This window comes from Gorilla gorilla, chromosome 11 (genome assembly GCF_029281585.2).
Source record: "Gorilla gorilla gorilla isolate KB3781 chromosome 11, NHGRI_mGorGor1-v2.1_pri, whole genome shotgun sequence".
NCBI lineage: Eukaryota > Metazoa > Chordata > Mammalia > Primates > Hominidae > Gorilla > Gorilla gorilla.
Window position 1 is genome coordinate 71,367,488 of NC_073235.2, and position 18,775 is coordinate 71,386,262.

At 37.1% G+C, this 18,775-nt stretch overlaps 1 protein-coding gene across 3 annotated transcripts in view; it reads right to left on the reverse strand.

The window, feature by feature from the left end:
• The window catches only part of SPC25 (SPC25 component of NDC80 kinetochore complex), a 43,498-nt gene that overhangs the window by 17,316 nt on the left and 7,407 nt on the right, over window positions 1-18,775 (reverse strand). For 2 of the 3 annotated variants that reach the window (XM_063694967.1, XM_004032739.5), the window contains exons 4-7: window positions 12,864-13,010; window positions 11,683-11,787; window positions 9,196-9,294; window positions 6,503-7,163 (exon numbers count right to left, since the gene is read on the reverse strand). In XM_063694967.1, coding sequence (XP_063551037.1) covers window positions 7,039-7,163; window positions 9,196-9,294; window positions 11,683-11,787; window positions 12,864-13,010 — 476 coding nt within the window. In that variant the 3' untranslated portion in view covers window positions 6,503-7,038. Of the gene's footprint in view, window positions 1-6,502; window positions 7,164-9,195; window positions 9,295-11,682; window positions 11,788-12,863; window positions 13,011-18,775 lie in introns of those variants that run through there. The other variant, XM_055379123.2, reaches the window with a different exon arrangement.

Here is an 18,775-nt window from a genome sequence, read left to right on the forward strand (position 1 = left end):
GCAAAATGCTGCCAACTTTCTACTGATGTGAAGGACTGTCCTTTATTCTAATTATAGATCTCTCTTGGTGTAAGGTAAAAATATTTACTTTTTTGACATTAGGTTGATAGTAAGATAGTAGAGTTTATTTTGCCCAGTACATATTAAAAACTGTCAACCTTAGGTTGGGCCCGTCCTTTTAATTTTTTAATATTAAGAGTCCATATTAAGTGGTCCAAAAGCTTGGAGACCACTGAAACACACTGCAGGTTGAACAAATTTCCATTCCCAGTGCCCGCCATAAGTTAGTCATGCCTGACACTTACAGAAAAAAAAAAAAAGTAGTAAACTAATTATCTTTCATTAATTAAAAGAACATATTTTACTTTATGTTTCCCTAAGATTTTAATTAAAATACAGTAGTTCTCCCTTACCTGTGGGGGACGTTACAAGACCCCCCAGTAGATGTCTGAAACCTTAGATAATGCTAAATCCGATAGACTATTTTTCCCCATATATAAATATCTATGATAAAACTTTATTTACAAATTAGGCACAGTAAGAGATTAACAACAATAAATAATAGAATATAATAATTATAACATACAGTAATAAAAGTTATGTATATGAAATGTTTCTTTCTCTCAAAATATCTTGTCCTGCAGTCTACTCATTTAATATTTTTGGATCACAGTTGACTGTCGGTAACTGAAACTGTAGAAAGCAAAACTGCAGATAAGGATGGACTACTGTGATTCAAAGAAGTATGCCACACAGAATGTTACAAAAATACTAAAGAACGACAGGCAGACAGCGGATGAGAATTCTTTTAAAAAGAGATACAGGTGGAGCCAAGATGGCTGAATAGGAACAGCTCCAATCTACAGCTCCCAGTGTGAGTGATGCAGAAGACGGGTGATTTCTGCATTTCCAACTGAGGTACCGGGTTCATCTCACTGGGGAGTGCCGGACAGTGGGTGCAGGATAGTGGATGCAGCGAACTGTGCGTGAGCTGAAGCAGGGCGAGGCATCGCCTCACCTGGGAAGCACAAGGGGTCAGGGAATTCCCTTTCCTAGTCAAAGAAAGGGGTGACAGATGGCACCTGGAAAATCGGGTCACTCCCACCCAAATACTGTGCTTTTCCAACAGGCTTATCAAACGGCACACCAGGAGATTATATCCTGCACCTGGCTTGGAGGATCCTAAGCCCATGGAGCCTCACTCATTGCTAGCACAGCAGTCTGAGATCAAACTGCAAGGCGGCAGAGAGGCTGGGGAAGGGGCGCCCGCCATTGCTCAGATTTGAGTAGGTAAACAAACCTGCCGGGAAGCTTGAACTGGGTGGAGCCCACCACAGCTTAAGGAGGCCTGCCTGCTGTAGGCTCCACCTCTGGGGGCAGGGCACAGACAAACAAAAGACAGCAATAACCTCAGTAGACTTAAATGTCCCTGTCTGACAGCTTTGAAGAGAGTAGTGGTTCTCCCAGCACACAGCTGGACAACTGAGAACGGGCAGACTGCCTCCTCAAGTGGGTCCCTGACCCCCGAGTAGCCTAACTGGGAGGCAACCCCCAGTAGGGTCGGACTGACACCTCACACGGCCGGGTACTCCTCTGAGACAAAACTTCCAGAGGAATGATCAGGCAGCAGCATTTTCAGTTCACCAATATCTGCTTTTCTGCAGCCACCGCTGCTGATGCCCAGGCAAACAGGGTCTGGAGTGGACCTCCAGTAAACTCCAACAGACCTGCAGCTGAGGGTCCTGACCGTTAGAAGGAAAACTAACAAATAGAAAGGACATCCACACCAAAAACCCATCTGTACATCACCATTGTCAAAGACCAAAGGTAGATAAAACCACAAAGATGGGGAAAAAACAGAGCAGAAAAACCGGAAACTCTAAAAATCAGAGTGCCTCTCCTCCTCCAAAGGAACACAGCTCCTCACCAGCAATGGAACAAAGCTGGACGGAGAATGACTTTGACGAGTTGAGAGAGGAAGGCTTCAGAATATCAAACTACTCCGAGCTAAAGGAGGAAGTTCGAACCAATGGCAAAAGAAGTTAAAAACTTTGAAAAAAAAAATTAGACAAATGGATAACTAGAATAACCAATGCAGAGAAGTCCTTAAAGGACCTGATGGAGCTGAAAACCATGGCACGAGAACTACGTGACAAATGCACAAGCCTCAGTAACCGATGCGATCAACTGGAAGAAAGGGTATCAGCGATGGAAGATGAAATGAATGAAATGAAGCGTGAAGAGAAGTTTAGAGAAAAAAGAATAAAAAAGAAACGAACAAAGCCTCCAAGAAATATGGGACTATGTGAAAAGACCAAATCTACATCTAATTGGTGTACCTGAAAGTGACGGGGAGAATGGAACCAAGTTGGAAAACACTCTGCAGGATATTATCCAGGAGAACTTCCCCAATCTAGCAAGGCAGGCCAACATTCACATTCAGGAAATACAGAGAATGCCACAAAGATACTCCTCGAGAAGAGCAACTCCAAGACACATAATTGTCGGATTCACCAAAGTTGAAATGAAGGAAAAAATGTTAAGGGCAGCCAGAGAGAAAGGTCGGGTTACCCACAAACGGAAGCCCATCAGACTAACAGTAGATCTCTTGGCAGAAACTCTACAAGCCAGAAGAGAGTGGGGGCCAATATTCAACATTCTTAAAGAAAAGAATTTTCAACCCAGAATTTCATACCCAGCCAAACTAAGCTTCATAAGTGAAGGACAAATAAAATCCTTTACAGACAAGCAAATGCTGAGAGATTTTGTCACCACCAGGCCTGCCTTACAAGAACTCCTGAAGGAAGCACTAAACATGGAAAGGAACAACTGGTACCAGCCACTGCAAAAACATGCAAAATTGTAAAGACCATCAGTGCTAGGAAGAACTGCATCAACTAATGAGCAAAATAACCAGCTAACATCATAATGACAGGATCAAATTCACACATAACAATATTAACCTCAAATGTAAATGGGCTAAATGCTCCAATTAAAAGACACAGACTGGCAAATTGGATAAAAAGTCAAGACCCATCAGTGTGCTATATTCAGGAAACCCATCTCACATGCAGAGACACAAATAGGCTCAAAATAAAGGGATGGAGGAAGATCTACCAAGCAAATGGAAAACAAAAAAAGGCAGGGATTGCAATCCTAGTCTCGGATAAAACAGACTTTAAAACAACAGAGACCAAAAGAGACAAAGAAGGCCATTACATAATGGAAAAGGGATCAATTCAACAAGAAGAACTAACTATCCTAAATATATATGCACCCAATACAGGAGCACCCAGATTCATAAAGCAAGTCCTTAGTGACCTACAAAGAGACTTAGACTCCCACACAATAATAATGGGAGACTTTAACACCCCATTGTCAACATTAGACAGATCAACGAGACAGAAAGTTAACAAGGATACACAGGAATTGAACTCAGCTCTGCACCAAGCAGACCTAATAGATATCTACAGAACTCTCCACCCCAAATCAACAGAATATACATTTTTTTCAGCACCACACCACACCTATTCCAAAATTGACCACATACTTGGAAGTAAAGCACTCCTCAGCAAATGGAAAAGAACAGAAATTATAACAAACGGTCTCTCAGACCACAGTGCAATCAAACTAGAACTCAGGATTAAGAAACTCACTCAAAACCGCTCAACTACATGGAAACTGAACAACCTGCTCCTGAATGACTACTGGGTACATAACGAAATGAAGGCAGAAATAAAGATGTTCTTTGTAACCAATGAGAACAAAGACACAACATACCAGAATCTCTGCGACACATTCAAAGCAGTGTGTAGAGAGAAATTTATAGCACTAAATGCCCACAAGAGAAAGCAGGAAAGATCTAAAATTGAGACCCTAACATCACAATTAAAAGAACTAGAAAAGCAAGAGCAAACACATTCAAAAGCTAGCAAAAGGCAAGAAATAACTAAGATCAGAGCAGAACTGAAGGAAATAGAGACACAAAAAAACCTTCAAAAAATTAATGAATCCAGGAGCTGGTTTTTTGAAAAGATCAACAAAATTGATAGACAGCTAGCAAGACTAACAAAGAAGAAAAGAGAGAAGAATCAAATAGATGCCATAAAAAATGATAAAGGGGATATCACCACCGATCCCACAGAAATACAAACTACCATCAGAGAATACTATAAACACCTCTATGCAAATAAACTAGAAAATCTAGAAGAAATGGATAAATTCCTTGACACATACACTCTCCCAAGACTAAACTAGGAAGAAGTTGAATCTCTGAATACACCAATAACAGGCTCTGAAATTGAGGCAATAATTAATAGCTTACCAACCAAAAAAAGTACAGGACCAGATTGATTCACAGCCGAATTCTACCAGAGGTACAAGGAGGAGCTGGTACCATTCCTTCTGAAACTATTCCAGTCAATAGAAAAAGAGGGAAACCTCCCTAACTCATTCTATGAGGCCAGCATCATCCTGATACCAAAGCCTGGCAGAGACACAACAAAAAAAGAGAATTTTAGACCAATATCCTTGATGAACATTGATGCAAAAATCCTCAATAAAATACTGGCAAACTGAATCCAGCAGCACATCAAAAAGCTTATCCACCATGATCAAGTGGGCTTCATCCCTGAGATGCAAGGCTGGTTCAACATACGAAAATCAATAAACGTAATCCAGCTTATAAACAGAACCAAAGACAAAAACCACATGATTATCTCAATAGATGCAGAAAAGGCCTTTGACAAAATTCAACAACCCTTCATGCTAAAAACTCTCAATAAATTAGGTATTGATGGGATGTATCTCAAAATAATAAGAGCTATCTATGACAAACCCACAGCCAATATCATATGGAATGGACAAAAACTGGAAGCATTCCCTTTGAAAACTGGCACAAGACAGGGATGCCCTCTCTCACCACTCCTATTCAACATAGTGTTGGAAGTTCTGGCCAGGGCAATCAGGCAGAAGAAGGAAATAAAGGGCATTCAATTAGGAAAAGAGGAAGTCAAATTGTCCCTGTTTGCAGATGACATGATTGTATATCTAGAAAACCCCACTGTCTCAGCCCCAAATCTCCTTAAGCTGATAAGCAACTTCAGCAAACTCTCAGGATGCAAAATCAATGTGCAAAAATCAGAAGCATTGTTATACACCAATAACAGACAAACAGAGAGCCAAATCATGAGTGAACTCCCATTCACAATTGCTTCAAAGAGAATAAAATACCTAGGAATCCAACTTACAAGGGATGTGAAGGACCTCTTCAAGGAGAACTACAAACCACTGCTCAATGAAATAAAAGAGGACACAAAGAAAGAAATGGAAGAACATTCCATGCTCATGGGTAGGAAGAATCAATATCGTGAAAATGGCCATACTACCCAAGGCAATTTATAGATTCAATGCCATCCCCATCAAGCTACCAATGACTTTCTTCACAGAATTGGAAAAAACTACTTTAAAGTTCATATGGAACCAAAAAAGAGCCCACATTGCCAAGTCAATCCTAAGCCAAAAGAACAAAGCTGGAGGCATCATGCTACCTGACTTCAAACTATCCTACAAGGCTACAGTAACCAAAACAGCATGGTACTGGTACCAAAACACAGATATAGACCAATGGAACAGAACAGAGCCCTCAGAAATAATCCCACATATCTACAACCATCTGATCTTTGACAAACCTGACAAAAACAAGCAATGGGGAAAGGATTCCCTATTTAATAAATGGTGCTGGGAAAACTGGCTAGCCATATGTAGAAAGCTGAAACTGGATCCCTTCCTTACACCTTATACAAAAATTAATTCAAGATGGATTAAAGACTTAAACGTTAGACCTAAAACCATAAAAACCCTAGAAGAAAACCTAGGCAATACCATTCAGGACATAGGCATGGGCAAGGACTTCATGTCTAAAACACCAAAAGCAATGGCAACCAAAGCCAAAATTGACAAATGGGATCTAATTAAACTAAAGAGCTTCTGCACAGCAAAAGAAACCACCATCAGAGTGAACAGGCAACCTACAGAATGGGAGAAAATTTTTGCAACCTACTCATCTGACAAAGGGCTAATATTCAGAATCTACAATGAACTCAAACAAATTTACAAGAAAAAAACAAACAACCCCATCAAAAAGTGGGCGAAGGATATGAACAGACACTTCTCAAAAGAAGACATTTATGCAGCCAAAATCACATGAAAAAATGCTCACCATCACTGGCCATCAGAGAAATGCAAATCAAAACCACAATGAGATACCATCTCACACCAGTTAGAATGGCAATCATTAAAAAGTCAGAAAACAACAGGTGCTGGAGAGGATGTGGAGAAATAGCAACACTTTTACACTGTTGGTGGGACTGTAAACTAGTTCAACCATTGTGGAAGTCAGTGTGGTGACTCCTCAGGGATCTAGAACTAGAAATACCATTTGACCCAGCCCTCCCATTACTGGGTATATACCCAAGGGATTATAAATCATGCTGCTATAAAGACACATGCACACGTATGTTTATTTTGGCACTATTCACAATAGCAAAGACTTGGAACCAACCCAAATGTCCAACAATGATAGACTGGATTAAGAAAATGTGGCACATATACACCATGGAATACTATGCAGCCATAAAAAAGGATGAGTTCATGTCCTTTGTAGGAACATGGATGAAGCTGGAAACCATCATTCTCAGCAAACTATCGCAAGGACAAAAAACCAAACACCACATATTCTCACTCCTAGGTGGGAATTGAACAATGAGAACACATGGACACAGGAAGGGGAACATCACACTCTGGGGACTGTTGTGGGGTGGGGGGAGGGGGAGGGATAGCATTAGGAGATATACCTAATGCTAAATGAGGAGTTAATGGGTGCAGCACACCAACATGGCACATGTATACATATGTAACAAACCTGCACATTGTGCACATGTACCCTAAAACTTAAAGTATAATAATAAAAACAAGAAAAAAAAAGAGATACGTAATAGAGAAGAAAAATAAACCGTTTTTATACGCACTATTTGTACGTTAATTATAAACCGTGGCAGTAAAAGCTTTCCGAACATTGGCAAGAAAAGCTGAAAAATTGTTGGTCTTCCTTACATTCTCTTGAAATTCTGCTAGGCCCTCAAGATGAGGGGCACTATCTGACACTAGAAAAAAAAAAAGAAATCAAAGACAATTAGAATGAGTTTTTTTATGGCAGAGAAGTATTTCTAATTTAGATGCTCTCATCTGGTTTGAATGTCAATTCCATCTTAATGAAATTCTTTGAGCAAAAAAGGATACACTTGATTTTCCTATGCCAAATATCTTTTGGACCTTTCCTTCGTTTAATCTCTAAATATTCAAATCTTAAGTACTATAATCTTGCTTTAAATTTAAACAGATGGCACTCAAGGATCGAAGAGTTTAGTGACACAGAATGACCCTGCCCATCATCTTAAACTTATATATTTTGTTTTAACTATTTAAACTTTTTTTTTTAACTGTTAAGTCATTTTTATCTGCAAAACTTTGGTCTGACTGACTTTTCATTTCTGACCACTGGAATTAAAAAAAAAAAAAAAGGAACAATTTTCTTTTCTTTTGAGACAGATTCTTGATTTGTCACCAAGCCTGGAAGTACAGTGGTGAGATACTAGCTCACTGCAAACTCTGCCTCCTGGCTTCAAGCAATTCTTTTGCCTCAGCTTTCTGAGTAGCTGGGATTATAGGTAACATGTCCAGCTAACTTTTGTATTTTCAGTAGAGGCAGGGTTTCACCATGTTACCCAGGCTAGTCTTGAATTCCTGACCTCAAGTGATCCGCCTGCCTCTACCTCCCAAAGTGCTGGGATTACAGGCGTGAGCCACCATGCCCAGCCTGAAAAAAGAACAGTTTTCAATGCCCAGCCTTAATAACTTACAATTATGAAAGAAATATCTAGAATTTTCCAAGTGAAATGGCAGGCATTAGAAAATGTGGTTGCTATTCCAAGAGTGGTATTTAAAGGGGCTATTAATCAAATGAGACTCAAAGTCACAAATAACAGTATTGTCCTTGTATGTAGTTGTACCAGCTGGTACACTGGGACAAGTCTCCAGTGAAGGTGGTCAAAGGAAAAGAAATTCACCCATTATCAGATTTCCAGCTCTCTTGTACAGATTGCTTAGGAAACAAGGTCCATGACCACAGCAGAGAAACAACGGCAAAGGGCATCTGGTCCAAAATGTATCCTGTATATTCTATTTTAATATACTATCATGTACTATCAGATTATACCATAAGAGAATATCCAATTTAGAGAAAACTGAAAAGCTAGATAAGAGGTTTTTGGGGCTTGCTTTTTAAAATCTAGCACTAATTAGATTGGAAGATATTTATCTAGAGTGAAAAAAACCCAAACATCTGTATAAGAAATCAGATTCTCAAAATATAAATTCCCCAGAAATAGGAACTGAGTCACCAGGGCACAGCGCTGTGCCAGCTCAGCAGTTCACCTGAGTGTCTGTCAGCTACAAAGGCTTTAAGATGATAGCATAGGTGTAATGAGCTGAGAACCATTTTTATGAATTCCAATAAATTAAGGATTACATGTACAGGGGCATTAGAAGAATAAACAAGAGATAAATATATTTCTATTCTCTTCTTGTTCACATTATTATCAATGATATATATTCCTTATAAATCAAAGGCCTTTTGGCCAGCTGCAGAATCAGTAACTAACCTTTATTATCAATGTGTGAGATTTGCAGGATTCGTTTTTCAAAAATGTATTTTTGGGAAAATAAATTGTTAAATTCTGGTGACTTTACATTTGATTTTAAAATCAACTACTTGGATAAATTCTAATATTCACATTTAAGCAGCCATTTTCTTTAAAGCTTCACCTTTTAAAAAAGTTATCTAAAAGGACAATTCATATTTGCACATAAATGCAATGATCTTTGTTTTTAGATTGTTCAGACACTGTGGCACTGTGCCATCCTGAAGAGATGCTACTTATTAAGGATCTTAGACAATATCTATAAATCAAGACTATATTCACTTCCTTTAGAAGACTATACTCCAAGAAGCAAGACTGAAAAAGGAAGCAATAGAGTCTGGAGCTACTACTTTCCTCCATATTACTTTATATGCTGATTGAAATAACATTTTGGAATGCCAATCTTAAATACCAGTTAGGAGATATTAGTACATACCTTCATAGTCCCTTGCTTCATTGAGATGCAAGGAAAACATAAATGGGCTGTCAGGATTCTTAGGGTCAATATTAGTGAAAATAAACTGCAATTTCTCACCTGAAAAGAGATTAAACTATTTAGTGTGTCAAAGCTTTCAATGGAGATACCCTTTCTTACTCCATCTTTGATCAATATCTGCACTCCTAAGTATATACAGTCATGTAACCAACATTTCCAAATGCAGAAGTTACAGATTCATTTTAAAATATATTATAGTTTCAATATGACATCAAAAATACAGTCAACAAAAGAAAAACTAGATAAATTGGACTTTGTTAAAATTAAAAACTTTTGTCCTTCAAAGAACACTATCAAGAGAAGGAAAAGACAACCTAAAGAATGGGAGAAAATATTTGCAATCATTTATCTGATAAAGGTTGAATACATAGAATGTATTTAAAACTCCGACAACTAAAAACCACCCAATTCAATAATGGGCAAAAAATCTGAAAGGACATTTCTCCAAAGAATATATAAAAATGGCCATTAAGTACATGAAAAGATGCTCAACATCATTAGTCATTATGTAAATGCAAGCCGAAACTACAATGAGATACCATTTCATACCCAGTAGGATGGCAAATAAATAAATGGAAAATAACAGTGTTGGTGAGGATGTGGAGAAACTGGAACCCTAGTACATTGCTGGTAGAAATGTAAAATGGTACAGCCACTGTGAAAAACAGTTTGGCAGATCCTCAACAAGTTTAAATACAGAATTACAATATGACCCAGCAATTCCACTGCTAAGTATAGAGCTGAAAGAATTGAAAACAGAGACTCAAGTAGATAACTGTATGCCAATGTTCATAGCAGCATTATTCATAGTAGCCAAAAAGTGGAAATAACCTAGTGCCCACCAACAGATGAATGGATATAGTACACACATACAATGGAACATTGTTCAGCCATAAAATGGAATGAACTTGGCTGCTGTGGTCTTTTTTATGATTCACTAGGAGAACTCATAGGATTCACTCAGCAGCATATGGCCATACTCAGGCCTATGATTTATTACAGCAAAAGGATATAGCAAAATCAGCAAAGGGAAAAGGTACATGGAGTAAAGTCCAAGGAGAACCAGGCACAAGCTTCCAGAACCTCTAATGAGCTTCCTGGTAGACAACACTTCACGTGTGTTGTCACAATTTGATGCTGAAGGAATTAGCACATCCTGTTTGACTCTACTGGGTTAGGACTCTTGAAAGCTTGTGCCAGGTTTCCTGTAGACTTTGCCCCACGTGCTATTGTTTCTTTGCTGATTCTGTTCTGTATCCTTTTGCTGCAGTAAATCTTAGCTATGAATATGACTATATGCTAATTCCTTCTAGTGAATCACCAAACCTGAGAGTGATCTTGGGAAGCCCAGACACAACAGACATTGCCATACATTAGCGATGTACATGTGATATACATGCAACAGGCATCAAAATATTCATGTGTTTTAGCCTAGTAATTCCTCTCTGGGAAACAATTCTATGAAAAACCATACAAAGAAAATGGGAAAGTCTATGCTCACTGGTTTACAATAGTCCCCCTTTATCCACCAGGGAGAAATATGTTCCAAGACCCCAACAGATGCCTGAAACCATAGATAGTACCAAACACTATGTAAACAGATGCTCCTTGACTTACAATGGCATTATGTGCCAATAAACACATCAAAAGTCAAAAACATTGTAAGGCAAAAATGCATTTAACACCCTGATAAACTGATTATAAAGTCAAAAAATTGTAAGTTGAACTGTCATAAGTCAGGGACTGTCCATACTATGTATTTTCCTATACATACATACCTATGATAAAGTTTATGTAGTAAATTAGGCACAGAAAGAGATTAACAACAACTAATAATAAAACAGAACAATTACAACAACATACTGTAATAAAAGTTATATGAATGTAGCTTCTCTCCCTCTCACAATATCTTATTGTACCATACTCATCCATTTAATATCGTCAGACCACAGTTGAACATGGGTAACAGAAACCGTGAATAAGTGGGGATGACTGTATTTCTAAAACTGAAAAAAATGGCAGAATCCCAATGTTGGTAGAAGCAAAATATGTGCTAAACAATAGGTAAATGGTTGAATAAATTATGCTATATTAATAGAATGAATTATTACATCACTACTTAAAAATTACCATTATGAAGACTACAGCAACTGAGGAAATGCTCAGAATACAATGCTGATAGGAACAACAAAAATTATTTGCATGTTGACAATCATGCCAAAAATACATTTATTAAAATACCGAATGATAAATAACTACAGCATCAGTAGCTACGTTAGAATAATTTAAAAATTGTAATTTTTTCCTATTTTCTAAAAAGTTAATGTGGTCATTATTTTAGTTGAAAATATTTTTAAAATTTTCCTCTACTTAAGAAAAGACATACTTTTGTAATCTCCTGTATTTTATTTATATTAACAAACTTACCATAAATTTTTCGAATTTCTAGTCCAAGTCGATCTTTATACAAGTCTGCAGATTTCTGCAGCCTTTTCAACCTCTCTGCATTCGCTTTATTAGCAGTAGAAATAGCTGATTAAAAAACACACACAATATTAAATGTTTTAAATAATAGCAAATTAATGCTCACTGAGTTAATTTTTTAAACTTAAAATCAACTATAAAATGATGCCAAGCCTATAAATCTGCTTCCATTTATTGTTTCTATATCTACCTAAAAGAAGCTAAAAGAAGTTGGCTAAAAGAAGCTTCTGTTCATTCAAGTTGGAAGGAAAAACTGCTCAGGAAAATGTATACAGATAGAAGAATAAGCCTTGTCTTACTTTATTAGGTAGTAGCATAAGTAAATAGGCCAGGGATTTGTATGGCTGGCATAGAAATAGACTTCATTTATACTACTGTGCTTTTTTTCTAGATAACCAATTGCTTCATGGGAAAATGTTCTCTTCCTTTAAACATAACTATTTCTTATGAGAGGTCAGCCTTATTTCATGCTAGTTTAGTTTTTTCTTTTTCTTTTTTTTTAAGTTAGCACAATAGTCCCTAAATATACTTTAAAGTAGCACAATAGTCCCTAAGTAATGAGAAAAATAATTTCACAATTTAGACTTGGATAAGAACTCCACAAGAAAAAGCATTTACAAAACAAACTTTGCTATTTTCAGATTTGAAGAATAGATTACCTAGTTTGTGAGCAAACAAGGCTCCTTTCTAAAAGATGCATTCATTTGAATATGAAAGTTCTTTATACATAAGAGATTTTGCAGCATAAAAAGAACGCTTAACATTACCTGGCAGAGAATGTATGGTCAATAAATATTTGTTGCATAAAGTACACTATGGCTTGTCCAAAGCAAATTTTATTTAGGGACACCATTTCTCACTCTGCTTAATTAAAACCTCCTATCAATTTCATTATAACTGATTATATTAAAAATAACAAGAGAAGGCCCTTTAAGTAAGACAAAAGAAAATAAAACCCAGTTAGTTAACTTTAATGACATCTTGCAGAGATGAGTGGCTGGTTATGCCCTGGGGTACTGTAATCCATTTTTAGCAATGAACTGGAACAGGCAAGATGTACTTAATAAAGGTGAACCGTCACCACTTTCCATTTTAGAACAGTATGTTTATAAGAGGAAACTTACTTTCCTTCTTCCTAGAATATTCTTCCTTAAGATCCTGGATATTTGCAGTCAGTACTTCCAATTCCTGCTTTTTGCCTTTTACTTCAGCAATCAATTTTAACAAGTTATCCTTTTTTTCTTGAATGAGCTTATTTTGCCTGCTGATCTCTGTAAGAAGCACAAGGTATTAGCTAGAATATGCTTGGCTCTCTGACATGTATCTAAGAAAGGGCCAAAGTTTACTGACTTTCATAAAGATTAATAAAGAATCTTTTGACTGATAAGCATTTTCTAATGATTCAAAATTATAAAAGACAAAAAAGAAAAAAAACCTAATCTATTCTTTTCTACTCATCTTTAAAAAAAAATGAGACAGAAAAGCTTCTTAAAATGAGAATACCAAATTAAACCAAGAAACAGAAAATCAAAAGATCATGACCCTTGCAGCTCCCCACTCCAAATAAGCACAGAAATAAAAACTACCAACAAAGATAACTAAACTCTAATATTTATTTTATTTTTATATTTTTTTGAAACAGGGTCTCACTGTTGCCCAGGCTGGAATACAGTGGCACAATCACTACTCATTGCAGCCTCCCACCTTAGCATCCCAAGTACCTGGGACTACAGGCACACACCACACCACGCCTGGCTGATTTTTAAATTTTTTTGTCTCACTATGTTGCCCAGGCTAGTCTCAAACTCTTAGGCTCAAGCAATCCTCCTACCTCAGCCTCTCAAAGTGCTGGGATTACCAGTGCAAGCCACCACGCCTGGCCAACAACCAAACTCTAGGAGATGGTTTTAAACAGTGCTTTGAGGAAAAGGCTCACTCTAATGCTATATAAATTATTCCGGAACATACCAAAAGACAGAAATAAGTGAAGGAAGACAGGTGGGCAGGCAAAGCTTACAATGTAAGCATAATTCTAAAGCTAAAACAAAAAATTAAAGATAGCACTGGCCCTCTACCCACAACTATATAAACTAATCTCACTTAAAAACATAGGTGCAAAGATGCTCAATAAAATATTAAGTTACATTAAAAATAATCCACTAAGAGCAAACATAGTTTATACCAAGGATTTTATATAGTGAAGGTGTAATATTAGGAAAATCCATCACATGAATAAGAATTGAAGAGATATTTCATATGAATTCAGCATCCACTCCTGACTATTCTTAACTATAAATGGAAGGACATTTAACATGATAGAAACAAATCAAAAACCTTTCAAATCTCATAATATATATTTGGCATTTCCAAAAGGAATAAAATAGATGCCAGTTAGCACTGTTATTTAATATTTCCCTAGAAGTTTCTGGCCAAGACAAGATATTTAGCTGGTAAAACTATAAGGAAAAAACAAGAACTATTTTTCATTATATGTAGACAATAGACATCTATCTAGAATACTCAGAAAAATCTACTGAAAACCTATCAGAATTTGTGGTACTACACACCAAAAAAATCAATAGTTTTTGTACATAACACCAGTGATTAATACATAGGTAAGAATAGATGTTTATACTAATATTAATAGCTGCAATATTCGTTTTTGTTCTTTGTTTTTATTGGTTTTATTAGTTTTTGCTATTCTGTGCTATTTTTAAGTACTGGCATACGTTGGAGATATTGCAAGTTCTATTCTAGATCACTGTGATAAAGCAAATATTGCCATAAAGCAAGTCACACAAATGTTTTGGTTTCCCAGTACATAGAAAAGTTATTTTACACTATATTGTAGTCTATTAAGCGTGCAATAGCATTACGGCTAAAAAACAAATGTACATATCTTAATTAAAAATATTTTATTGCTAAAATATGCTAATAATCATCTGAGCCTTCAGCAAGTCCTAAACTTTTGCAGGGGGAGGGTCTTGCCTTGATGTTGATGGCTGCTGACTGATCAGAGTGGTAGCTGCTGAAGGTTGGGGTGGCTGTGGCAATTTATTATAATAGGACAACAATAAAGTTTGCTGCATTAATCAACTCTTTCATGAAAGATTTCTCTGCAGCATACAATGATGTTTGACAGCATTTACCCGTGGTAGAACTGTTTTCAAAATTGGAGTCAGTCTTCTCAAACCCTGCTGCTACTTTATCAACTAAGTTTATATAATAGTCTAAATCCTTTGTTGTCAGTTAAACAATGTTCACAGCATCTTCGCCAGGAGTGGATTCCTTTCCGTAAAACCACTTTCTTTGCTTATCCATAAGAAGCAACTCCTTATCCATTCAAGTTTTATCTGAGATGGCAGCAATTCGGTCACATCTTCAGGCTCCACTTCTAAACCTAGGTCTCTTGTGATTTCCACCACATCTGTAGTGACTTTCTCCACTGAAGTCTTGAACCTCTCAAAGTCATCCATGAGGGTTAAAATCAACTTCTTCCAAGCTCTTGTTCATGTTGATATTTTGACCTCTTCCTGTGAATCATGAATGTTCTATGGCATCTAGAATGGTGAATCCTTTCTCTGGAAAGTTTTCAATTTATTTTGCCCAGATCTATCAGAGTTAATCACTATTTGGGTAGCTATAACCTTATTTCTTAAATAATGAGACATGAAAGTCAAAATTACCCCTTGATCCATGGGCTGCAGAATGGATGTTGTCTTAGCAGGCATGAAAACAACACTAATCTCCATCAGCGCTCTTGAGTGACCAGATGCACTGTTAATGAGCAGAAATATTTTGAAAGGCATCTTTTATCCTGAGCAGAAGGTCTCAACAGTGGGCCTAAAATATTCAGTAAACTATGCTATATACACATGTGCTGTCATCTAGGCTTTGCTATTCCATTTATAGAACATAGGCAGAGTAGATTTAGTATAATTCTTAAGGGCCCTAGGATTTGGGGAATGGCAAGTGAGCACTGGCTTCAACTTAAAGTCACCAGGTGCATTAGTCACTAAAGAGTCAGCCTGTCTTTGAAGCTTCAAAGCAGGCCTTGACTTCTCTCTAGCTATGAAAGTCCTAGACGGCATCTTCTTCCAATAGAAAACTGCTTTTTCATCTACATCAAAAATCCGTTCTTTAATGATCTGTTCATTCAATGATCTTAGCTAGATAACTTGCTGTAGCTTCTACATTAGCACTTCTGCTTCATCTTGCATTTTTATTTTATGGAGGCAGCTGCTTTCCTTAAACCTCATGAACCAACTTCTGCTAACTTCAAACTTTTCTTCTGAAACTTCCTCATCTTTCTGAAGCCTTCATAGAACTGAAGAGGGCTAGAGTCTTACCCTGAATTAGGCTTTTGCTTAAGGGAATGTTGTGGTTTGTTTGCTCTTCTATTAAGGCCACTAAAATGTTCTCTACATTAACAATAAGGCTATTTCTCTTTCTTACCATTCGTGTGTTCACTGAATTAGCACTTTTGCTAATTGGCGCAAGAGGCCAAGCTTTCAGCCTATCTCAGCTTTTGACACACTTTCCCACTAAGCTTAATCATTTCTAGCTTTTGATTTAAAGTGAGAGACCTATGACTCCTTCTTTCAGATGAACACTTAGAGGTCACTATAGGGTTATTAATTGGCCTAATTTCAATACTGGACACTAGGGAGGCCCAAGGAGAGGAAGAATGACAGGAATGGCTGGTCAGCAGAGCAGTCAGAAGTCATTCAACATTTATCCATTAAGTTTGTCATCTTATATGGGTGTCTTTCATGGTGCTTAAAACAATTACAATAGTAACGTCAAAGATCACTGATCATAGAGCACCACAAGAAATATAATAACGACAAGTTTGAAATCTTGTGAGAATTACCAGCATGTGACAGATATGAAGTCACCACATACTGATGGAAAAATGGTGCCCACAGACTTGCTTGACACATGGTTGCCATTAACCTTTAATTTGTAAAAATTGCAATATCTGTAAAGTGCAATAAAGCGAAGTGCAATAAAAGAAGGTATCCATGTGCCAAAATACTGGCCTTTTACATCTGTCTCACATATTGGCCAGCACCTCATTACTCCTTCTTGGCTTTAATCTCTCTACCTTCGCTGCCTTCCCCATGTCCCTGTCACTCTCTGTACAAGTTCTTCTTGCCCTAGCCCTCTTAAACACTCAGCTTCTGCAACTACCCACCCCTTTCTCACACACATGCTCAAAATAAAAACAACAATGCCTATGCATAAACCTGGCCAAACCTCTCTGCTGGGAAAGGAATAACCCTGGCAGGGCCACTTCTTCCTCTGTTTGTTGGAAGAAAGATACAACCGCTGCTACTTGGGGCCCATTGCACAGAGATGGTGTCCCCAAAATGCCAATCAGGGGGCTAGACAAAGCAGGAAGGCACAAAAAGCATAAGAGCTCTTAGGGCAGAGGCTACTGAGGTCAAATAAGCAGAGCCAGTAGAGCTCAAGTGGTGCTTTATAATGTGCTTATGAATTTCTGAATTAAAGATTTAGTTTTACTAATACTTAAATGAAATCTAAACACTTTAAAATCGAATGCCAATTAATGCCAGTAGTCTAGAAATGTATCAAATAAACCAAACTATCTATACTGTCATTTAATTCCAGTATCATAATTACAAGTAAATATGTGCTCCAAGGATGAGTAATTTTTTTCTCAAAGTTAAACAAGTTAGTCCATCACTAAATTTATGAAGACTTTAAATACCATAAATCTTCAAAAGAGAAATACACTATGATCTGTTTCCCAAATTGAAGTGAGCATGGAATTCTCAGTGCTTGAACAACATCTCTCAAGACAAGCATTCCTCAGGCAATAGGAAAATCTCATTTATAGAGGCAACAAACAGAAAATTCAGAATCAACCTAGATCAAGAAATATGTAGGCTCTGTTTGAAAAAAACTGCAAAGCTTGTCTGAGACACATATTTGATCTGGATATATGAAGAGATATTTTATGCTTCTAAATATTATAAAAGACATGCCAAACAAACGTTGGCACAGTTAGGAAGTTAATATGATAAATGAAATATCAAATCAATGTTCAAGAGGTAGATTATTCTCTAAACAGTGCTGAAATCCAAAATAAATTCGTCTTTTACTACTTTTTTAAAAGAAGAGGAAAAACACTCAGCAGCTCAGTAACTTGCCCAAAGCTGTATTTGCTAGGATAAAATAAATAATAAGGGCCAGGCATGGTGGCTCACGCCTGTAATCCCTGCACTTTGCAACGCTCAGGCTGGCGGATCATGAGGTCAGGAGATCGAGACCATCCTGGCCAACATGGTGAAACCTCGTCTCTACTAAAAATACAAAAATGAGCTGGGCATGGTGGCGTGTGCCTGTAATTCCAGCTACTAGGGAGGCTGAGGCAGAATAGCTTGAACCAGGGAGTCGGAGGTTGCAGTGAGCTGCGATCACGCCACTGCACTCCAGCCTGGTGACAGGGCGAGACCCTGTCTCAAAAATAAATAAATAAATAAATAAACAGACAGACAGACTGCATTCAAACTCAGGTCTTGACTTCAAAGGCAATGCTTTGCCCATTAAATTATCCTCCTCCAACAATGGGTTACCATTTTAATCTCAAGAGGAAGACACAAATACAAATTCCTAAGAAAAAAACAGACAAAGGGATAAACAGATGAAACACAGAATGCAGATGGCTAATAAATATGAAAGATAATTTAACCTCAGATTAATCACAGAAATGCAAGTAAAACAGTAAGATTTCAATTTTCATTTATTACAACAATGTTTACAGAAATAACAACTAATATTGAGAGGAATGCAAAATGCTAGGGTTCTTCTAGAAAATATTTTTGACATTGTAAAATAAAAGACCCTTAAAAATATTTACCTCCTTTGACCCAGCAATTTCATTTTTACAAAGTTACCCTAGGGAAATAGGATACGTGCAAATATTTATATATAAAAATTATTTTTCAGTATTTATAATGAAAAACTGAAAACATCTTCAATGGCTAACAAGCAAATGATTTTTAAAATA